Source organism: Oreochromis aureus, linkage group 15 (assembly GCF_013358895.1).
Source record: "Oreochromis aureus strain Israel breed Guangdong linkage group 15, ZZ_aureus, whole genome shotgun sequence".
NCBI classification, from domain to species: Eukaryota; Metazoa; Chordata; class Actinopteri; order Cichliformes; family Cichlidae; genus Oreochromis; species Oreochromis aureus.
The window spans coordinates 15,445,113-15,467,647 of record NC_052956.1 but is presented as its reverse complement, the minus strand read 5'-3'; the positions used below and the strand labels follow the sequence as shown (position 1 = coordinate 15,467,647).

Genomic DNA, 22,535 nt, shown 5'->3' with positions numbered 1-22,535 from the left:
TCTAATGTTTGTTAAACCTCTCGAATTAATGCTGCAAACTCATAATTCAGTAACATCATCCATGATTATAGTCCAAATACATAAAAGACCCAACTAAAAGTATCCCTACTCACATGTTCACAGATGTTATTCTGTGGCAGGTGGTTATGTAACAATTAGTATAGACATTTTGTAACTACAGCACATTACGGTCAGCATTTATATTCTTTAAGCTTCTGTTTGATTTTACTTTAACTGCATTTTGTTGTGTTTTGTCCTCCTGCCCGAGGCCTTCAGAGGAAAAATCAGTTAAATCTGAATGAAGCGACTTTTCTATTAAACTTTTACCTGGTCCTTGACAAACAAAATAAACCTTAAAATGGTGTTTTTCACACAGATGTGCTGTTTCTTAGACTGAAAAGTGTCTAAGATTTTTTCTGCCTATTTGAAGCCAAATCACATGGCAGGCAAGACATTTTTTTAAAAACAAAATCCTAATTGGCTAAACACAAAAAACAGTGTTCTTCACTTTGATGCTGAATATAGCATAAACCTTTTAGCTTATTAAGCCCCCTTTAATGCCTCGGTGTATATGAAAACTGCGGAACCACGAGCGCATGGCGAATTAAAATCAAAGTCAAGCGATTTGAGGCTCTAATCTTCTGGAAGAGTTGTATTTATCCTTCCGTTTGAAGCTTCTTTACTTCTGCGAGACAATTTGTTGATTTTTGTTTCCTTTTGTGTGCCACCCATCTGCAGCTTGACTTCACTGGTTTTACTTCTTTGTAGTTACTTTGTAGAGACTGTGTAATCACGTTGTCATCTCCCCCGCCCACCCATGTGGCCTTTAAAACAAAAGTCCACACAGATGGGCTGAGGCAGAGTACTGAGATCTAATCCTTATCTGAGATATGAAAACATTTGGAAACCCCCGCCTGAGTCTTACAGGTGGAACTCAATGAGAAACCTTAATCTGTTAATTGAACATCCGCGCAGCTTTGTGTAAATCTACATGAGACCTCTGATGGTGGAAACTATTTTTGTAGTGTAGACTCATCAAGACAGCAGACTGAGCTTTAAAGATGTTTACTCCTCTTTCAAAATCAAATTAAGGAACTAGTTGACAAAACATGAACACGGTTTGTCAGGTGTTATTTGTTGCTATAACAATTCCCAAGTAAATAAATATCAATTAGCTCAGTTGTTTAAAATTATAAACAGCAAAACAAAGAAAAAAAATTACCTAAGCGTAATTTTTTTTTTTTTTTTTTTACATTTTAATAAGAACACAGGCAATTAAAGCTACAAAGAGGTCTACAATGTAATTTAATGACATCGAGGTTTTCTGGTCCCCCGACATGTATGGGCTGATAAAGCAAACGTGCTGCAGGTAAGAAAGCCTTGAAATGTCCTTTATCTGTTGGGTGTGAGTGGCTGGATGTACACCGTAACCGTGGAGCAGTCCCAAAGGCGTAGCTGTGGGCTACGGGATGGCCCGGTTGGGTCTCTTTGGAGGGGGAGGGGGCATTAGCTCAGAGTCTGGGTCTCGCGGGTTTTTCCGGTTTTGGGATTGTGCTCCCTGAGCACAGCGGTCCAGATACTCAAAAAGGATTTCCTTAGTGACGGGCTCCCGGATGCTTTGACACACAGCTGGACAAAAAAAGGAGAAAGGAAGTTACAACAGAGATGCTGACAGGCTTTTCCAGCAACAGTGAATTCATGGTTCTTTAAAGCACGCTCTCATTCCCAGGTGATTGAATAATGCAGTCTGTCTCTTGCTAATCTCTTCCTAAACAGAACCAGTGAGTCAAAGTAAAGCAAAACACAAAGGTGCAAAGGCGAGTCATGATGTAAACTGGAACTGCCTGTTTACATCATGACTCAAAGTCCTACAATCCATTCACACACCTTCTAACTTGCACACACTCACACTCTGGTGGCTGTACCAGGATTTACCAATTTAGGGGTCAGTATCTTGTGGGCATGTCGAAAAGATGAGCCAATGATTGAACCGACTGGTAGATGACCTGCTCTGCCTCCTGAGCCACGCCCGCCTCAGAGATGTCCTGGCATAAAAGTTACGTCGCCACAGCAGGTAACTCTGTATGTCTCATTTGCCACATTTTTGTGTGCCCATTGTCTATCCTAACACAACCCCGCTATACTATGGAGCCATTTTTCTTTTACAACCTAAGATGGCCTGGTAGAAAAAACGAAAAACTTAACGTCATCACTGACCGTCCACTCTCGATAATTAAAAGCAAGAGACATCTTGTGCATAATAGAAAGATTCAGGCACCTGAAACAATTGTATTCTCTCATGTCCACGGGTGATGGACCTAAATTGATGATTCATAATTATACGATTCAGAGAGGATTCGACACGCATCCAAGCTGCTAAAGTACATTTTAACCACTATTTAATCACAGACGCGCACCAACATTTGAGTCACCTCCCACTGTCTATGGAAACATGATATGGACTTTTTACTTTTGGGTGCTAGAAAAACAGCTCCTCCTGCTCCACAGCTCCCTCTGCACGGTTATGACAGCGCCATAACATCAGCAGCACACTGACGACTATATCCAGCCTCTAAATGAAGCGAAATGTTATCAGCTTGGGGACAAATGTGTTACTATCTGTCCAGATTTGAGATAAAAGGCGCTTTTGCCATCTGGGCTCCAAGGCTGTACAACAGTCCGCCTCGGGATCTAAAGCTCAATAACTCAGGACCATCTTTTCTATCATCTTCAATCAATTTCGTTCATTCTTTAAATGTGTTTTCCCTCGCTTGTGCTTCTTGTTTTTATTGCTTCAATATGTACTTTTATGCTCCTCCTTGCATAGTGCTGTGAACTCAGCATTTAGATTAAGTGCTACACAAACATGGTTTATTGCCATGTTTATCTATTATTTTTGCGTTCTCTCTCCTCGCCTTCCTCTGCTTTGTTTGTGTCCATTTGTTTCTCCTGTTGTGGCTGCTGTGCATTTTCATAGCATGTGGCACGTATTTAAAGTTTACAACAAAACATACAACTAGTGAAATTAAACCCAATTTGATTGAAGCATTTTTAATGTAATTAAATGTGTAAACTTTTCCCCCTTTTTATTCATTTCCCATTATTAAGTCCATTATTTTAAAATATATTAGAAGTGGTGCCACATCTGCACTGTCTTCAAGACAGCCATTACTGTGGAGGTGAAATGAAAGCCTAGGGTTGCAGAGATGGCCTAAAAATGTGCATGGATAACGTTTGCAGTCCATCACAGCTGGATTTTCATTCCACCTTCTAGCGTGGCCGTGTGAATCGACTGCAAACATATTTGATTTTTGACTGATGTGGTTGCACCGAAGTAGGTCTGAGAGACCATAACCCGGGCCAGATTAATGGTTACCTAAAGCCCTTGAGCTAATAAATTGTCTGACAGCTCTGTGGTAGCGTTTATCCTCTCTCACAACATCTACCTCTTTACTGCTCTAGAGGTGCTGCTGGTGGAGAGGACGAAAGGCTACTCAGACTGAGAACTCAAGATTTATTCTAACTTTAAGACACAAAGCTCATTAAAAACTCATTAAAGAGACTTTAATGTACAGGCACAAGACAAGCAAATCCTTGTGCTTAAAAAAAAAAAGGTAAAAAATGCTTATTTAAAGCACTGACAGTTTAAGCTTTTGGCTCTCAAAGTTGAGTCTGCATCTCATCCATAAACAGGGATTTGCTATAAATCATTACAGTGTCCTGCATCATTATATGTACAAAAAAGAGAAACTATACAGCAAGTGGCACTTCTTCCGTCAAAACACTTTATTGCCAAAGTGTGCAGAAGACCAACAGCGTAAAAAATGCGGAACCTCAAAGCAGATGCCTTAAAGCAGCGGAAGAAACTGAGGCTGAAATTCACACCGGACCACCAAAATTGGACAATAGAGGATCGGAAAAACGCTGCCTGATCGGATGAGTCTCCATTTCTACATTTGCATGGTTGGGATTTTTCAGAATTTAGCATAAGCAACATGACATCAGGGATTCATCCTGTCTTCTATCAATGGTTCAGGCTGGTGGTGATGTTAATAGTAGGGGGATTTCTTCTCAGCACAATTTGGGGCCCTAAGTTCAAACTGAGCATCATTTAAGCACCACAGCTGATAGAAACTCACACCACCCTACTGCATGTATCTCTCAGGGCACAATCAAAGCCCTTCGAGAAGCCGGCGTTGCCCCTCTGCAGCCATTTTGGCTCCAACACACAAGACCCTATCTCACTGAACAGGGAGAGAACCACAGTTTATGTCAATGCTCAAAGCGGTCAAACTTATTTTTTTTCCTAGTAAGCTTTACTACAAAGACAAACGATACGTAGTTTTACCTACAAGTAATAGGATGCATCACACGGCTGAAGCTGCGTGACCCTCCACTGTGCGCATTAATCAGCACAACCACAAGACCGACTTATGGTTCCTGCTGATTGGTTCTTTGGGGTCAGGGGCAAGAGAAAGGCCATCTTTGCTGCTACAGTTTTCCATTTAGCTTCCTTTGATTGTCATGTCTCGCTCTTATCATGCGTCTGTTCAAGTGAACCTTTCCTGCAGACTAGCAGCTTGGCTTATTAGCAACCCAGGTAGCTAGCTGAACAGTACATGGAAATATTTTGAGCCCAAACCAGCTTAACTGGTTCTGGGATTGTAAACAGGTGCTTGGAAAATGCTGTCTTGTAAGGCCCCCTCACCCAGAAAGTCTTCATAAATACTGTGATGCTGCTAATGATTTCTTAGCAACAAACAAAACGTTTAATTTTAATATTAAGACAAAAAACCAAAACCAAAAAGACACTGTACATTAAGCTTAGTCGGTACAGAGATTAATTATTAGTCTGTAGATTGTTCATAACAATTTGCTAGAGGCATAATAGGTAATGTGTGAAAATGGCTGTGGATGAAGCAGAGGCAGCAAGTTAACATCTCGGCGGACAGTTAAAGACATTTATATTCTCTTTGATCAACCTGTTTGATAAACTGTTCGTAGAGTTCGTCGTACAGATGAACGAGCGTCGTCTAAAGTTTGTTTAGCTCCTCTGTTCTGCATGAGGAGCTCAGCCTTGCCCTCAGGCAGCAAGCAAAGAGCAGAAGAAAAAAAAAGCAAAAAGTAAAAAATGATTGCTAACATCCGCAGCATGCACCGTGCTATCAGATTTAATTATCGGCTGAACTTTCATTATTGAAACAGTAACAATGATTTCATTTTCTCGCTTATCAGCCAATAATATATCACGCATTCCCATTCACGACAGTAAAACCTCTTAAAGATTGGAAATTGTGTGGTAAAATGTCAGCTACTCTATTCACAGTGAGGAGCTAAAGAAAACAAGTTGTCCTCAGCTCCAAAGACAAGGCCACAGTGTCAGTGTGCATTCTTAATGGAGAGTACACAACATAACATTTGCCCCTCCGCATACACAGTCTCACAATGCAGAAATAAAACTGAGGCGGGAGGCTGTTGCAAATAAAAAAAAAAAAATAGATAAAATAACCCATTAATCACAGACTGACTGGCTGTTATTTGCACAGATTTAGACTTAGATACAAGAGACAGTGGGATATTAAAAATAACGGCTGGAAGGAGAAGGACAAAGACTCACCCATTGCTGTGTCATAGGAGTTGGGGAAGCTCTTGTCCACCCTCTGCCTCATGAACACCCAGCTGTTGTTGGTAAAGGTGCACTCGATGATCTTGTTGTCGTATTGTTTCAGCTCTTTAGTGGCCTGCGCAGACAGAGATGAGAGACGGTGCCTTCCTTTAATGTGAGCGAATAAAAAGCATATTCTTTTCTCTTATCACATGTGAAAAATCGTGAATCTAGGCAGGGTATTATGGTCTGGTTTACCACAGCCTTGCTTTTTACTTTGATCTGAATCATTGTAAAAGTTTTCAGACACATGCTGCACAACTGATCAATGCAGCTACACACAACTGCAATTTCTTCACATTTTCTTTATCATCATCATCATCATCATCATCATCAATGTTGTCATTACTGATACTAATTAGATACTTTTAGAAGACATCAAGAGGAAAAAGACTTAAGCTTCAGGCTGCTCTATGCCCGATGCATTAAATTCTACAAAAGCAAAGCAAATTGCAATGACAGAGCACTAAATTGGGATTAAACTGAGCACAGCGTTGGTTCATACAGGCCACAAAGATCAGCTAATCTCAGTGCCACATTAGCTGATGGCTTAGCAGATATCACTCTACACATCCAACTGGCACAACTAATTCTGGAAACGGTGTTTAAAGAGGACTTATTATATTTTTGTTTATAGTCATGGAGCAATTGAGCATCAGAATGGTGAAGAAAGGTGATTTAAGTGGCTTTAAATGTGTCACGGTTGATGGTGCCAGACTGGCTGGTGGAAATATTTCAGAAACTGGTGATCTGCTGGGATTTTCTCCCACAACCATCTCTAGGGTTTACAGAGAAAATATCCAGTGAGCTGCAGGTCTCTGCGCATCAGGGAGGTTCCAGCACAGAGCCATGCCACCAAATTACTACAGATGGAAATAATCTACTTTTGACTTTACTGCTCCTCACTGAAACGCAGAAATATGCAGCTCACTGTGCAGATTAACTGAATGTCTTATTCAAATAGCTGCAACATTTGACTGAAGCAAATACTGACATTTCTTGTGGGAATCTTCTGAGACCAAGGATCTCTCTAGGAGAGAAAACACTCAAGAAGACTCAGAAGTCTTATACGGAAATATTTTGGGTGGCATTTTTGATATCAAAGGATAAATGTACCATGAGTTAATGTGTAGAGCCACAAAGTTTATTTACTGCAGGGAATATTTAAAGTCATTCAGCGCATCAGTTAATTTATCCTAGACACTGTAATGCTGGTGCAACTCTCTGACACATATTGCTCAGATCCAAATAATAAATAATAACCAAGTTCTGTTGGTTGGAGGAGAAAAAAAATAATAGAATATAAGCACCCATGGAGGCAGCTCGGATACACCAAAGCTGTAACTAAACAAGAAAATTAATCTCTGATTAATCAATAGTTTAACCAATTTTTTAAGTATATGAAATATCAAAAACCCAATGTGACATCTTCAGATTACTTTTGTTTAACAAACAATAAAAACAAGTAAGTAAATAAATACATTTAATTGAGAATAATAAACAGAAAATGCTTGTGTCACACATTTCCTTCAAGTTTCAATTGATTTTCAATGTCAGTACTAAATAATTGTGTAACTGTACCTTTTAGAAGATGAAAGTATCAAAAGCACAGGCTATACAGTATTGCAGTTTAGACATAATAAATAGAAATCAACTGTGGTGTGACTTTAGGAAGCATGCCTGTTTCAGTATAAGACGAGGCTCTGATGCTTCATGCAGAAGTATGACAGAAGCTAATCATGCAGTTAATCTTTATATTTGATCATTAAACACAGCTGCGTTGCTTCATAAGGACCTACGATAAAACATCAGCACATACAAACACTAACACAACATGAGTGTCTGTATTTCATCTCTCAATAAAGCAGTGCAACAGCTCCTGCTCCACCTACTGAGCTACACAGGATCACTGACTTATTACATCACACTTTGCTTTGAAAACAAAATCAGCTCTACACACTGAGCACACTGTAACACTGCTGAAGTATAAGAAAATGGCACACGATACTGAAGATCAAGTATGAGTCAAAGAAGACATTTGAGCATCTGTTGTTTATTTGTCGAGGGACTGAGAGGATTGTCGAGACTTGGAAAAATGCAAATCTTGTAGCTACTGGGAACGTGGAAGACAAAAAGTGCAGCTGAAGCGGTCACGTGCAATTCCACGCTTTTAAAATAAGCAATAAAATAAGCAATGACAAGAGTTGCTATGAGGTGCTGTGATGTGACTTTTCACCTTGGCCTCGCAGAGAGTAAAAATGACGAATACCTCCGGGGTTCAGCGTGAACACGCGACCTTTAGCTGAGGTCAGAGAGTGACCGGCGTTGCCAGGAAAGCACCAGTATTTGGCAAGACACTAAAAACACAAAGTAAGAGCTTATGTGATCCTGGAGCGTGGTGCATCTGGGCTAACAGTGGGGGTCGAATTCACACAGGAAGCAAGAAAGCTTGTGAGGAAAGGAAGACAGAAAGCGAGAGAAAGAATCCAGACTACACAGACATTTTTTAAAAATGACATTTTAGATAAACACACTAAATGGCCTCTAAATTGATTTGCAGCTGTAACTGTTAAATATCGACAAAACTACCGAATTCTGATTTTGAAGCCAAGTCAAACATTTTTTTTTTTTACTAGAAGAATTGCAGATGATGTAAAGCAGCGACAGAATCTCTGAGCTTTCCTAAAGCTCCACACATCAAACTGCCAGCAAGCTGTGAAGGGCAGTACAGGCAGGCGGGACGTGCTGCTACAGGCTGGATCTCTTCCTGCTGGTGAAGGGTGACATGTTGGCTGCCATTTTTCATCACCACTTGGTGCTTAATCCATCCAAATCTGTCTCATTATGGCAGCACACGTGTGCCACCAGTTATCAGGGACTTTGGCAGTCAAACTCTTTATCAGCCAATGTTGCACTATTGCAGAGCAGAAGCGCTCTGCTGCCTGCCTTCTATTCAAATCCTGAAATGATCAGAAATATATACAGCAAATATAAACATGCCTGACAAGGAAGAAAAGCAGCTCTTTGTTGTGGACAATTTTTTTTTTAAAATTAAAACGTGATGAGAGAGCTCTTTTTTTCTCGAGTATCAAGGCTCAGTGAAAAGACACGGAGGGTATGATTGGTCATACTGAAAAAGTTCCAGGAACTGACCGATCAAACCACTGTTATGATCACTTGCAAGAGAGAAACAACTTCTCTTTCAAACTGACTCGACTTTGTTTCATGTCAAGCATCATCGTTGTTGACGAGAGCTCCATTTCCACAGCGTCCTGAGGAGAACACTCAGATGACACAACATGAACCATGGCGTGTACCTTTGTCGCATGTGTCTGTTGCACATAACTCATTTTTTGTTTTTCCCTCCACCTGCGAGTTCATCCACTTCCATAAAATGACACTATAGCTGAAGGGTTGCTGTTCTGAGCACTGCAGAAGAGTGACTAAAGTCTGAATCTGATTCCTGAAACCTTTTCACTGCATCGTGCATGCTGGAGAGTTGTATTTTTAATATCCAGGCTCATGTTCATAAAAACACTAATTACTCGTGACGTGATTATGTCTTAATGAATGCAATTTCCATTCACATTAGTGGTACAGTGCCAGTGTGTCATCTGATAATCCCACTAAGGATTTCTTGTGACTGTACAATGTTAATTTCCCACTAATATATTCTGTCTCCCACAGTTTAGAAATTTTGATTTCAAATTTTTAAGGCATTATAGCTTCATATATGCAGCAGTAAAAAAAGAAAAATAGCCAATCATTAAGGTAACAAAGCTGTTATCTGGTCCTGTGTTTCAATTTTTATTATTCTGGTCAGAGAGTTTATAGTAGCGCTGACCTCAGGCAGTTCAAGTTACAAATCACACAGAAGGAAATCTGCAGTGATCTGGACTTGTCTTTAGTAAATCTTTCCAGCCTGAAGATTTGATATGGTTAAGAAGAGCATACCAAGGTTGGAGTGTCTATAGCCAACTGTTGAGCAGCAGCAGCAGCAGGACCAAAATTAGCTCCAGACTACTGGAATTTATGATATCTGACCTTTTACCAGCCAGTACACAGCACGCAGGCAGTCGCCCTGCTTCCTTATCAAATACTGGATCCTGTGGGGACTGTTGTACGAGCGCACTGCGCTACAGTATGATGTCAGACGAATAAACAAAGTTTGTAATTTCCTTGAATAGCTGTTTTATTTTCCCCATCACGCCTCTCTGCGACTGACCCTGCCTTTGTTTCATTCTAGACTTAATCAGAAGGGGCCCGGAGGTCTGCGGCACTGCAGCACCCGGGCCCATTTTAATAACGAGAAACTGGATGAAATAACGTATAAGTGGGGAGACGATATAAGATGCAAAAGTACGACTATGAACAAACGCACCCTCGAAGGAAATAAGATTCTGGATAGACTGTATCAATATTCAGTCCTAATATAAGATGCATGCTCAAAAACAATAAGGTAACATCTCCTCCCTATTAATATTAGCTTCCACTACAATACACACAATTCAACAGGATGACTCACAAGACAAATGTTCAGTAGTAAAGTTAAAATATTTGTCACAGATCAGCTGCATTATCTACTATGTAATTACAGCTATATGTGCCCTTGAATAGCTGTGCCAGAACAAACAAATGGGACTTCCGACCACTCCACGACTCCTTTTGAATGCGCGAGATGACATCAGGATTGAGGTCTCTGGTGAATATGTATAATAACAATCATTATCCCACACATTCAGATTGGCTGCCGCATAGAAAAAGAAAGATGAGAACAACAAGGTAATAATGTGTAAATGAGGCGAGCAGGCATGCGGCGCACTGTCAAATCTGGCAGTTAAACAACAACTGCTCCAACAACTTCTCAAACTTTTAACTGATTGGTTTGTTTTGGTCTGCAGCATGACTGTTTTCCTGTGGGCAGCACTTTTAATTACACAGTATTCATACTCTTTTTTAAAATCCCACAATTTCGATTCAACAATATCTAGGAAAAGTCTAAAAAAAAAGTCTGAAAAATCCAAATCACTTCAATAACATTTCAATAAAGTCCTGCCACAGATTAAACACAATAAAATATGTCTTTGCGTAACTGTTCGCTTACTTAGAAATACATAAGAAGTCATATAAAATACAATTCAGTGCTCAGCAGGTGAATTCCACGCTGACAAACTCTCACAACTTCACCAAAGCCAGCCTCTGCTAACAGGGACTTGCTATTATTGGCGACTCTGGTGACTACATCTGTGGCAGTTTTCGAACGATGTAGGATAAATGAGCCGGAAGCACAGGCTGCATATAGTTCTGCACAGGGAACTGACTCCATGAAGTGGTGAAACTACACCTAGATGAGGAATCAACAGTAGAGCAGGGCGATATGACCAAAAATATTTATCACGATATACATTTGAAAATTTGTGATAACGATATAACTGACGATATAATTGACACTAGACTAAATACTTTACAACTCCACAACTTTATTAGTACAAAAAAACCCCAAAACATCAATGTATTTTCACTTAAACAAGCAGCTGTTTTTATGTGCATTAAAGTTATATAACCATGTATAATATCCACTAGAGCTGGGCGATAGAACGATAACGATATGTATTGCGAAATAACTTTTTCTCGATAGAAAAATTAAACTATTGCGATAGGCCTCATCTCTCTTGTCCTCTTAAAAAAAAAAAAGAAAAAAAGAACAGCCAATCCAAATTAAGTAGCGCAGAGCCGAACCAATCACAGCCGCAGCGTCACGTCACGTGACTTGTTACGTACAGCACAAGCGCCAAGGCGCACATGTGTATTTGTTTTTGCAGCTGTGCAGCCCAGGTAATGAAGGAAATGAGTTTGTCGACTAGAGAAAAATCAACTGAGAGCGTGAGCGAAGGTTACCGAAGAAAAAACAGATGATGGTTCCAATGCCGGAGAGCTTGTCGAACGGAAGGGCCACAGAAGTTCCGTAGTGTGAAGGTATTTCGGCTATTTCAAGTCTGACAAAAAACAGAGTAGCGCACACTGTAAATTGTGCCGAAAGCAAGTCTGGAAATACAATAAAGCGGTGCATGCTCAATCTCTGACTGAAAGCGCTAATTCGTCATTCGGCTTTTGTCAGACTAAAGTAACTGTTAAAACTGTTTGAAAAGCTAAGCTATACAACAAAGAGAGATTGAGAATTTCCTTTTAGTTCTCAGTTTATTTGATATTGACAAAAAAGTTAGTCAATTTTGTCTGTTCTTCTGTAAAACAAACTAAGATTTATTTTTAGAATTAATATTTTGTTTCTAAGTGGAATTGACAATTTAGTGGTCTGTTTTGTTTGTTCTATTTTGAAACTTAAACGCTTTAGCGGCTGCCTTTTGTGTAGTTTGCAATATTTGCCTTTATTTATCTGAAACTGAAGTCTCATGTTCCTTAAGTACATCTGCCCGGTTGAACTTATTATGGGAAATAAATATTTTAATTAAAACAAGCTGCTAATTATTTCACATTTTACTTGTGAGCAACGGCACATTTAAATCTTACAAATATAGTTATTTGGCTTATATCGTGAAATATATCGTTATCGCCTGAAATGAAAAAAACATATCATGATATGAAAAAATCTTATATCGCCCAGCTCTAATATCCACAAAACGTAAAAAGAGGTTATACACACACAATAAGGTAATATTATGTTGAAGCACAGTACGTATCACTCCGCGAGGCTCCTGCCTACGATAGCCGTAATGCTCCGACAATCCATCAAGCGGTGCGGGTTCGTAGCTTAGCAAAGTCGTACTAAAACATTTGACAGATTTTCGAGCGCCGTGTACCACATAAAATCGTTTCGAGGTCAGTAAACACAACCAGAATTCATACATAAGGCGCACGGGATTATAAGGGGCACTGTCGATTTTCAGAAAAATCAAAGGATTGATTTTAAGTGTGCCGTATTTTCCAAACAACACGGTAATAACGACGGCCCGCTAGCATGCTCTACCAAAAATAGTGCACCGACGTAGGTGTTTTGATTAGACCCTAAGTCTGAATGCCTTGAAATTAAGTCATGTAACAAAAATGTATGACATCTGATTCATTTTCGCAACTCCAGTCAAACTTCAAAGGAGTCGAAATGCATCAATACAAACGACATGAGAAGTTCAATGCACTTATTAGCAAGATGCATCTGGAGTAGGAGCAACAAAAACACACACATAGAAGATGTCCTGCTTTGGGGCAGATAAGTTGTAAAATTTACTACTTTGCATTCTTTTCTTTTTATGCATTTCTTTTGCAATATTTCAGGCAAAACTACTGCATATTCTGAAAAAAAAAAAACAAGGGGGGAAAATGAACCAGAGTTTGACTCAAACAGACTAAGTATGTGAAAAAAACATCAAAACCATACTTCTATGAAAAACCCACATATCCACTGTGTTGGAAAAAAATCAAGCTAGTCCAGAAATGCAATATGACTGCCTTCAAAACATCTCCAGCTTCGACAGAGTCCCAAAAAGTGTCATTTCATAAAGTGTTTCTATGAAATACTAAATAAATATTCTTTCCATGAGCCAAAATATCATTTGTAATTTTAAATGAATGACATTAGCTAAACAGACTCCCACTGGTTCACGTGGGACCAGTGGGTTGTCCCTAGATTGTGGTCCAGGCAATCCTGTAGTGACAAATTTCAGAGTTCAAATGTATTAAGTATTTTTCTTCAACCAGGTCTTGGGTGCTACTCCATCCTCTTGTCCAACTATGATCGCTTCTGGTTCAAAAATAAAATGGCGATGGCAGAAACGCAAACTTGATGCTTCAAAATGGCAACCCGCAAACCGAATGCTGACGTCACGGTGGAAATGTTTTTGAAAGTCTAGGAACAACAACAACCCAAGCGTGTGAGTCAACCCCAGTTTGTCAACCTGTATAGTCAAAAAATAAAGGTCTAATTATGTAACACAAGTTAAAACACCAATGTGGGTGGACTACTGATGAATTTACAGGAAAAACGGGGTTTTATTTTTGTAGCTTTATCTACTGGTTGTAAACTATGGTATCAGTGTACAAAAATAATTGTAGTAATCACCAACTGTAGTTGGAGTCGCATCTAAGTATTATTCAAACTAGACCAGCAGTAGACAAAAAAAAAATCAATAAATAACTTCTCAAAATTCACTGCAAACCATGCGAAAGACAAAATGGTGATGAATTGTATTACTGTATGTATACTGAACACACTGAATACAAGGTAGCGCAACTTCAAAAAGTGTAAAAGCTGTACTGTACCACTGCCATCAACACATTTCAAACTACACAACTTTTATTTTGGATGTTCCACTTTTCTATTTCTGATACACGTTTTCAGTTTCATCACAGCTTGGTGAGTAGTTGCTGAGTGTTTTCTCACAAGTCAGCATCCTCCATGCATACCATGGGCGCCCACAGCAATCTGCCAGTGACCAAATCAATCGTAAGGAGGTTTTCAGTGCAGCACACTCTTGGTGACTCAACCTACAGCAACCACCTGCTAACCGGTCAAGGAGTACCCATCGTTTCCTAGCAACCATTGGTTGTCAGGGGGTCACTGATGGGTCTCTCAGCCTTAGTGAAAGGGGCTTTAGCAATCGATTTCACAGTGACTGTCGGTAACCTCCAGCAACCAGTTGGAGAATACTCATTTCAAAGCAAGTGGCGGTTCCAAGGGAGTCATCAACCAATCTCTATGCCTAGGCCTGTGGCTGCGGCCTAACCTGGTCACAAATAAAATCCTGTTTCCAAAAAAGCTAAGATGATAAAATAAATAAAGAAAAATTACCCAAATTTACAAATGATTCATACTATGCATTTAATTAAAGTATAAAAACAACATATCAAAAAGAAGAAACCAACATTTTTTGTAGTGTTTTGAAAAACATGCTTATATTGAATTTAATGTTTAATTTATTGTTCTTATTCTGCCATTGTTTTACTAAGTGTTTTATCCTATTGTAAAGTGTCCTTGGGTGACTTGAAAGGCGCTCATAAATAAAATTTGTTATTATTATTATTATTATTATCATTATTATTATTAATGGCAGCAACATGTTTGCAAAATTTGGGATGGGTATAAGAAAGTACAGGAAAAAAACGTCTTAAATACTGCTGTAAATAAACAAATATGATCAAATAATACTTGTTTTTTTAGCTTGTAATTGCACTGACTTGACTTAAACTGTTTCCAGAACATTAATGTTTTTATTTACATTTTACATGGTTTCAAATACTTTCTTTCTAAATTCTAATTACAACTGAATTTTTAACAAACAGCAAGTCATAAATTATTCCAGACATGCTTATCATAATTAGACCATTTTTCAGTAAATACTCATTAACTCCAAACAGCGTTTAGAGAGACACACAAATGTTTTCCAGAAGTCTGCTGTCTCGCAATATTTGTGAGACAGCAGACTTCTTTCTGAAGCGCTCAGCTGATAAATTCTCAGACAACATCCCTTCCAAATATTCACTTTACTTATACCCTGTAGGTGCAAACAATGTAAGAAATTACAACAATAAGGAACTAAATTGGAAGATTGAGCCAATAAAACAAGTGTTCGTGAAGATTACATTTTTCCTATCACAGACAAAGTTGGTTTGATTTCCCTCAACAGCAGCCAAACGGATTTCAATATAGTGGAAACTGGATATGCCTCCGACTGCATCTAATAGGCACGTTGAAATTACTAGCATGGCCACAAGGAAGGCGATGAATGTCAAAACCATTGTGTGACAGAGTGACAGAGCACAGCAGACAACAAACGCATACACAGGCTGTGTAGAGGTGTCAGATTTATCAGGAACAGCCTTCTGATTAAAACCACAAGTCATCATGTCCTGCGATGACAAGTAATTACCATTTTTAGCATATTCACATTCGGACTTACTGTAAAACACATTTTACCACAAAAATAACAACATGTAATCTGACAGAGGATGACCCCAGGGCTGCAGCTTTTGCTCCGACACCCCGTGAGAAGCTTAGAGACCGAGCAGTAAACAGAATCTGCCGTGTTTGGTGACAGAGCCCAGGGCTGATACATGGGAATCTGGCACGACAAGACGATACGAGAGGGAAAAGAAAAGCTTGTTTACTGTGTTTTTGAACCATGACTGGAAAGGCTACAAATGCTACAAGTCATTTAGTGGAAATTTACAGCAAAGTAAAACAAATGCAAACACAGGTTGCTTGTCAGCTGCCTCACACTGGCAAATTTTCATTCTAATTTAATGGACCCTAACCTATATATGATATTGATGAGATGGTAGTTATCACTGGAGTGCACAGGACCGAGTCTGTGTTGCTGTGGGTCAAATGTCTCATGATGTCATCTCAACTGTGTATTCACACACAGCAGACCTTATGCAACTATGAAACCCATTGAACTGAACATCACTGTTGTGTGGAGCTTCCAAATGCATCTTTTTACCACTTTTTACAGCAACATGCATCAAATTAAACATGAGCATGATGAAACGCCACATAGTGTGTACTCATTGTTAGAGTAACTTTCCAACAGTGCATTTGTTGTCTTCTTGCTTCTATGCTTACCAGCTCAACATCTGTCAAGCATCCAATGATTCGACACAGTCTCTAATAGGTAAATGCATTATCCTATTAATTGTTTTAACTTTTGCAAGTCAGAAAGTCCAGAATGGCCTTATCAACTTTCTGCATCCTGGAACATAAATTCAAATTATTTATGTCTGATACTAAACAAAAAAAGGTCACAACTTTCATAGAAAAGGTGTTGATATTAATTACCAAATTGCCCAAAATTTTGCATTTGAATGTTATGCTTGATTCATTTTTTCTTCTCAGAGAAGTCGAGTGTAGTTGTTCCAATTTGGATACAAAAATGTCCAATTTGGGATTTCTAAAATATTGTTATTTTATTGTTTTATGGTAGAAGGTCTAACACATTTTATCAGCACGGTACTGCAGATATATTAAATGTATATATGCAATTCTGCTACACTGAAACTCCATGTTATCAAACACACATGTAAGTTTACTGAAATATCTGGGCAAACAGTTTAACCTTCACTAATGAGATTAGGTATTTTATGTAAGAAAAAGGAAACTGCAGCTATTTAATTTAAAAATGTGAGCAGTAGGCAGAAAAAAATTATTATCTGATTAAATATTACACTGAATGTATCTAATAACCACACGTGAAGACATAAGAGGTTCTAGAAATAGAAATAAAGCTACTTTCGGCTGCTTCCTTATTCACAGCAGGTTGTGCCACAGATTTGTTTAATGATGCAACTCCAAAGGAATTTGTGCTTTTTCTGGGGATTGAACCTGGGATCTTTGCACAAACCACTACACAATGGAGCTACTGGAAGTAAAACTTGAAGCTAACTGGGAAACCGGCGATTTTAAAGTATGAGAAAATGTGTTAATGGAAAAAGAAAATTAAGATTACACTTGTCAAAGTGGTTGGAGGACTAATTTATATTCAACTGCAGTGTTGCCTAACCACACACCTTTAAAAAAAAAAAAAAAAAAATCAGACATTTTACACAAAGCTAATTTAAAGCTGGATGAGGATGGAGGCTTTGGCTTTTTGGTACAATGCTGAATTTATTTTATTTCTCACCTTCATCGACGCAAAGGGTCTGTCGTAGTTGCCAACATAGAGGAAGCCAACGGTCTGTGGTAGCAGCCTGCAAAGACAAAATGATCCCGGTTAACACCAGCAACACACTCAGCACAGGATCTCAGTAAGAGCTGCAAAGAAATCACTACGTCGCTTGCATTTTGCAGCTAGTAACAGAATGGTAGAGACGTGAGATTACACCTCTCGAAGCCCTTCTGTCACTCGGCACAGCTTGATGTTTTTTAAACTGGAGTATAGGCGTGTTTATAGTGCAATGCAATAATAAATTCTAAATCGCATACAGACTAAACACAACATCATGGACATTGTATAAATCTAATCTCCAGGTGACTGTCATTTTAACAGGCTGTTGGGTTTTAAAGTGCAGGTTTTGATCTTGCGTGCGCAGCTCTCAATTCGACAAACATGTGTCTCAGAGCTCACCAACAGATGTCTTAATCACACACTGTTCCCCAGCACTCTCCACCAAAAACACCCCCATGTGCCTGTAGTTATTTCCAGACACTTTGTCTGATGCTATGTGTGCCACAGACTGCGCATACAAGCATTGGCACTGGCTTCATATTAGTTAACCATTTTTAGAATGAAAATAAGGGGGCCGCTGAGCTAAAGTGACGGCTAAACAACAGTGCAGTTACGCAGCCTGATGCAGCACAGAGATTTCAGTCGGGGCTGAAATTGGAGACCATCTTTCCATCCATTTCAACCCCCTCTGGTCTAATGATAGCTAGCAGAGGCAGGAAGGAAGCAGCAGGAGACATTAAAAGAGCCAAATAGCCATGCAGTGATGGACACTGTCCAGTGCCAAGATCTTACAACAGCGTGTCCAGTCCCATCATTACTTCAACTATTACTTTGGACCTACACATTGTGACCACTTTTGTAAACATGCAGGATTCAAAAACAAGAAAAGTGCCCTTGTGCTGACACCATTTCTCCTAAAGCATCCATGAGAAAGTCCCAGAGGCCATACAAAAGGTGCAGAAACAGATAAGATTGCGGTTTGCAACACAGTCTCTAAAGCAGAGACTCTTTTGTTGTGGTTCACAGACTACTGCACAGCTCTAAGCTGATGTTTCACTCACAGGGTCATGTGTAAATTACACTGAAGCATCAATTTTCCTCTGAGCTGGGGTCAGGCGAATAGTGCTACAACAAGAGAACTTAAGGATACAGAAGAAAAATACAAGGTTTTCAACACAGAACAAGGCGGGAGATTCTGTAAAAACAACCAAGGCGCTGTTAAATGTCAACACATCTGCAAACAGCATGATATCAGAACTATAGTACCTGGCAGCTGAACACTATTCCAACAGATTTATAAATCTTTGGAAGCAAAACATCAAGCGTAAATTAAGCAAGAGATTAGAAATGGTCTTAGCACTCAGTATCAATGAAAAACAAACAAACATATGTTTAAAAAATGTTAATAGTAGGACTGAAGCATGATAAAATACTGCATCATGCACGACTTCACTCATACCAATACTCTGGTCACTCTATATGAGCTATTTCCTCAATGGAAAGCCATTAGATGCTCTTAGGTTGAACTGAGCTTCACTAAACACTATTAGGGCAAACAACTATAAAAGAGAGTCATTTTTGAACATGCATGGCAGGGCTGAACCTATTTGGACAACCTCGGGTGCAAAATACCCCACTCAGTCAAATCAGACCGCGATATGACTTAAACCAGACAGCTACAATGCCCGATTCCTCTGATGTCACAACAGTGTTCATCACTGTCATAAAGTGGGCGTCGCATGCGCCATTCAGGCAGCTGGCTCACCTAAACTAAACTATTTTCAGCAGCGAGAGTGTGTCTAATGCAAACGATCTCCTGTTGTGTGCTACATGTGAGAAAGAAAAAATTTAAACGTTTCTCTCCAGAGTAATTTCTTGGGTTCGTGGCTTAAAACAACCCTGAATTTATCCAATATGGCTTCACTGTCTTCATGAGATACTCTATTACAACATATATCTAGGGGTGACACTGGAACACTACTCTGTCGCATAAATCAGCCTCCACAAAAATGATCTAAAATTCTAATGTACTATATAAATTTTTATATGACATCTTGACAGATTGATAGGCGAAAAGGGCTCTGTTGAGCTCAAGTATGATTAGTAATTCATTACCATGACACTCAGATCCACCCAGAGCGCAGCCTAGCTGGTGTTCATATGTTGTAGTTAAAGATTTTGTTGTCAGACGAAAAGTTATCAGAAATGCAACTTTTGATGTTTTCTTACGCTCCACAGCTATATTTAGAAATTACTGAGCCTTCATAAAACAAAGAGATCATTGGAGGCCCCTCGCAGTAACTTTAGGTATTGCTGTGAAACTATAAAGCTCTTAAAATCCTATAATGACCATGGGATTTTTTTTATGGTGACATTTAATCTCCTAACTGCTAAAGTCATCTTCTAATTTCTTTATTTCTTACATCTACAACCTACCAACACAGCCCTGCAAACTGCAGCAGATATAACATATGGGACTAGTGCAGGCTATATACACTTGTATCTATAAAAAACTAATATAAAGAGATGGACTAATTGATGATCATGTGTTTATTTGTTCAATATAAAAATAAAGGTTAAAAATTAACATATTATGGTAACTTGTATAGCTTAGCACGATTCACGGATAAATCTTTATTTACCTCAGTAAATGAAGTCTAAATGTAACAGCTGTATACAGCTGCATGTCCTTGTGATCATAGTGAGAGCAGAACGATAGTGGCCCGCGCTTCAGATGCCATCTACAGAATTCCATTCAAAGACACGCTAGTTCTGCAGAATCCTTCGTCTTTGTGCTGAAGGATGAACTGCTACAAGCTCACAGCAGACTTGGTGATTTATAGTGGGTGTATATTCCAGACCCTTCTGTGCTGCTTCTAAAAAGCGATGTATGTTAATTGTTTGTACATAATAACTGAACACAAACTCTGTGACACCGTGTTCGGCCTCCATTACGGTCTAAATCTTTCCTCTCTGGATGCAAAAGTGGATAGTTCTCAACAGTTCAGTAAAAGAGTAAAGTACAAAAATTCAACAGCATTGACTTTGTGTTGCTCTTGACTTTTCTGGTGCATTTCCAAGTCAGGTACTTGACTGAGGTCTGACTGTGGATCCTTTACACACACAAAATATGGATTGCAATGTTGTAATGACACTCAACTCCCCAGAGTACAAGAGTAGTAATGAGAAGCTTGGGCTCTGGGCTCTACAGAGACAATCCAAGCCATTTAGACTGGACCATTCTCCATTTTTTGAGTTCTTAAAATCACTGCACACCTAATAAGAGATGATGTAACCATTACTCATCCTGCCTTCAGAGAGAATACTGACTCGAATTATCCATAATTCAAGTAATCTATACAATAGTCGAGACTGTTCCATGCTTGGGAGGGGCACTGGCAATGTCCACCAACACAACTTGCTGCTTCATCTTTCCATTTCCTTGTTTTCCACCTCTCCTGTCACAAAATAATCACCGTCTACCTCTGTGCTTGCTTTCAGAGATGGCAATAAAACTTGCAAGGCTGTATGCCTCTGTGGTACGCAAAGATGTGCTCAAAGATTGATTGTGTGGGCTGATGAATAAACAGTTGTTACCTCCTTACATGCCTCTCTTTCTCTCCCTCTCTCTCTCTGACTAAGAAGAGATTTGAAAAGCTATAGCGAGGTCTGTTGAGAGCTCATCTGCCAGCAAAAAAACAAAAAACAAAAAAATCATCTTTTGGGGAAATATCAGAACATTCTCAAATGGCAACAATAACCGTCTGTGTTCTCCTACACACACAGGGAGGACTCAAGGCGCTGACTAGTGGGCCTGCTGGCTGGATTCAGAGTAGAATGAGTGACTGTACTCTGCTGCCATCCTCTCAGTCTGCTGTAGGTAAATGGTAGCAGGCTCGTGGCTATAAAGCTGGGACAGTCACTAAGGTCAGCTGGCTCTCGAAGGAAAAGGCAGTGTTTCCAGAAAGCTGACAGCGACTCAGACAGCACTCACAGACTGGACAGCAGAAAAGAACACAGAGTTGAAGGATGTGCAGAAACAGAAAAAAAGAGCACTAGATCTTACAGCCAAGCTAGCAGCTCTGTGAGACTTTACCCAGGCCCAGCGGTGATCTACTGCAACTGCCAAGTCAAAGTTACAAGGCAAACAAGCTGATGTTTCTGCAGGTTTAATGTTTGGTAAATTGCAAACACCAGAGCTGAAGCTATCGAGAATGCCATTGCTTTTGGAGATAATAAAATTTTGACCCGATGATGGTTGAAAGAATCACTGAAGTGATGAATTTTTCCCCCCGGAGGGGACATGAGCACCTATAAAACTGGAGAATAATCCATCCAATAATTTTTAAGTCGCTCCAAACCACAAATGCCAGCCTCCTACTGGCACAAGAGGACAAACTGAAAAGATGAACAGTTATTTGAATTTGTCTTCTTGAAAAAAAACAACAACAAATAAACACAATGCTTTGTGCATATCTACCCTGTAGATTTGCAGGTGCATGATTAGATTTTGTTCAAAATCAAATGTACTTTAAAATGAACTGCATGAAACTTGAAGACAATGATTTCGCATCAGCATCCTGTGTGACAAGGGAAACACATTCCTTTCATTCATTTTCTTCAAGGCAATGTATTATGCTTTTTCTTGTTTTTATATATAATATATTCTCTTATTGTTAAGGTTCAAATGATGAGGTCATTGTATGTGCATATAATTGCTTTGATTGCTCCACGTTCTCTGTTCTAAACAGGTCGATGTCAAAGACCGCAAATATCCCAGGCACACAACTCACAGAAGAGCACAGAAGCCCCACCCACTGATTCAACCTTCTGTTTGCAAAGGTTAGCCAATCAGAAGGAAGACTGTTTAAAAGGAGCCCAGCATTACAGAGGGCATATTTTTTCAGTCAATAATTGAAATACAGGACTTCACTAAGGTCCCATATTTTGAACTGTGAGTGATGCAAAACTACACCTTTAGTCCAAGAATAAAATACTGAGCTTGAGATGAATAAAATGTGGTCAAAACGTAAATCCATTTAACTACTTATCCAAGTGGAAAGACCAGGGGCCCATCTGAGATGACATTTGGGGAGAAGCATGGTAATTCCTAGACAGCAATTTTGAATCACAATGATGAATTAACCTACTGTAAGCCATTTTCACACATGCTCTGGAGCCCAGAACTTATTTAG

The 22,535-nt window shown here is 39.3% G+C and overlaps 1 protein-coding gene across 1 annotated transcript in view; it reads right to left on the bottom strand.

Annotated features, from left to right (window-relative positions):
* Positions 1–1,049: 1,049 nt before the first annotated feature.
* The window catches only part of rngtt (RNA guanylyltransferase and 5'-phosphatase), a 99,867-nt gene continuing 78,381 nt past the window's right edge, over positions 1,050–22,535 (bottom strand). The window contains exons 14-16 of the mRNA XM_031730214.2: positions 17,296–17,362; positions 5,618–5,741; positions 1,050–1,629 (exon numbers count right to left, since the gene is read on the bottom strand). Of these exons, the coding sequence (XP_031586074.1) occupies positions 1,463–1,629; positions 5,618–5,741; positions 17,296–17,362 (358 nt within the window). The 3' untranslated portion in view covers positions 1,050–1,462. The remainder of the gene's footprint in view (positions 1,630–5,617; positions 5,742–17,295; positions 17,363–22,535) is intronic.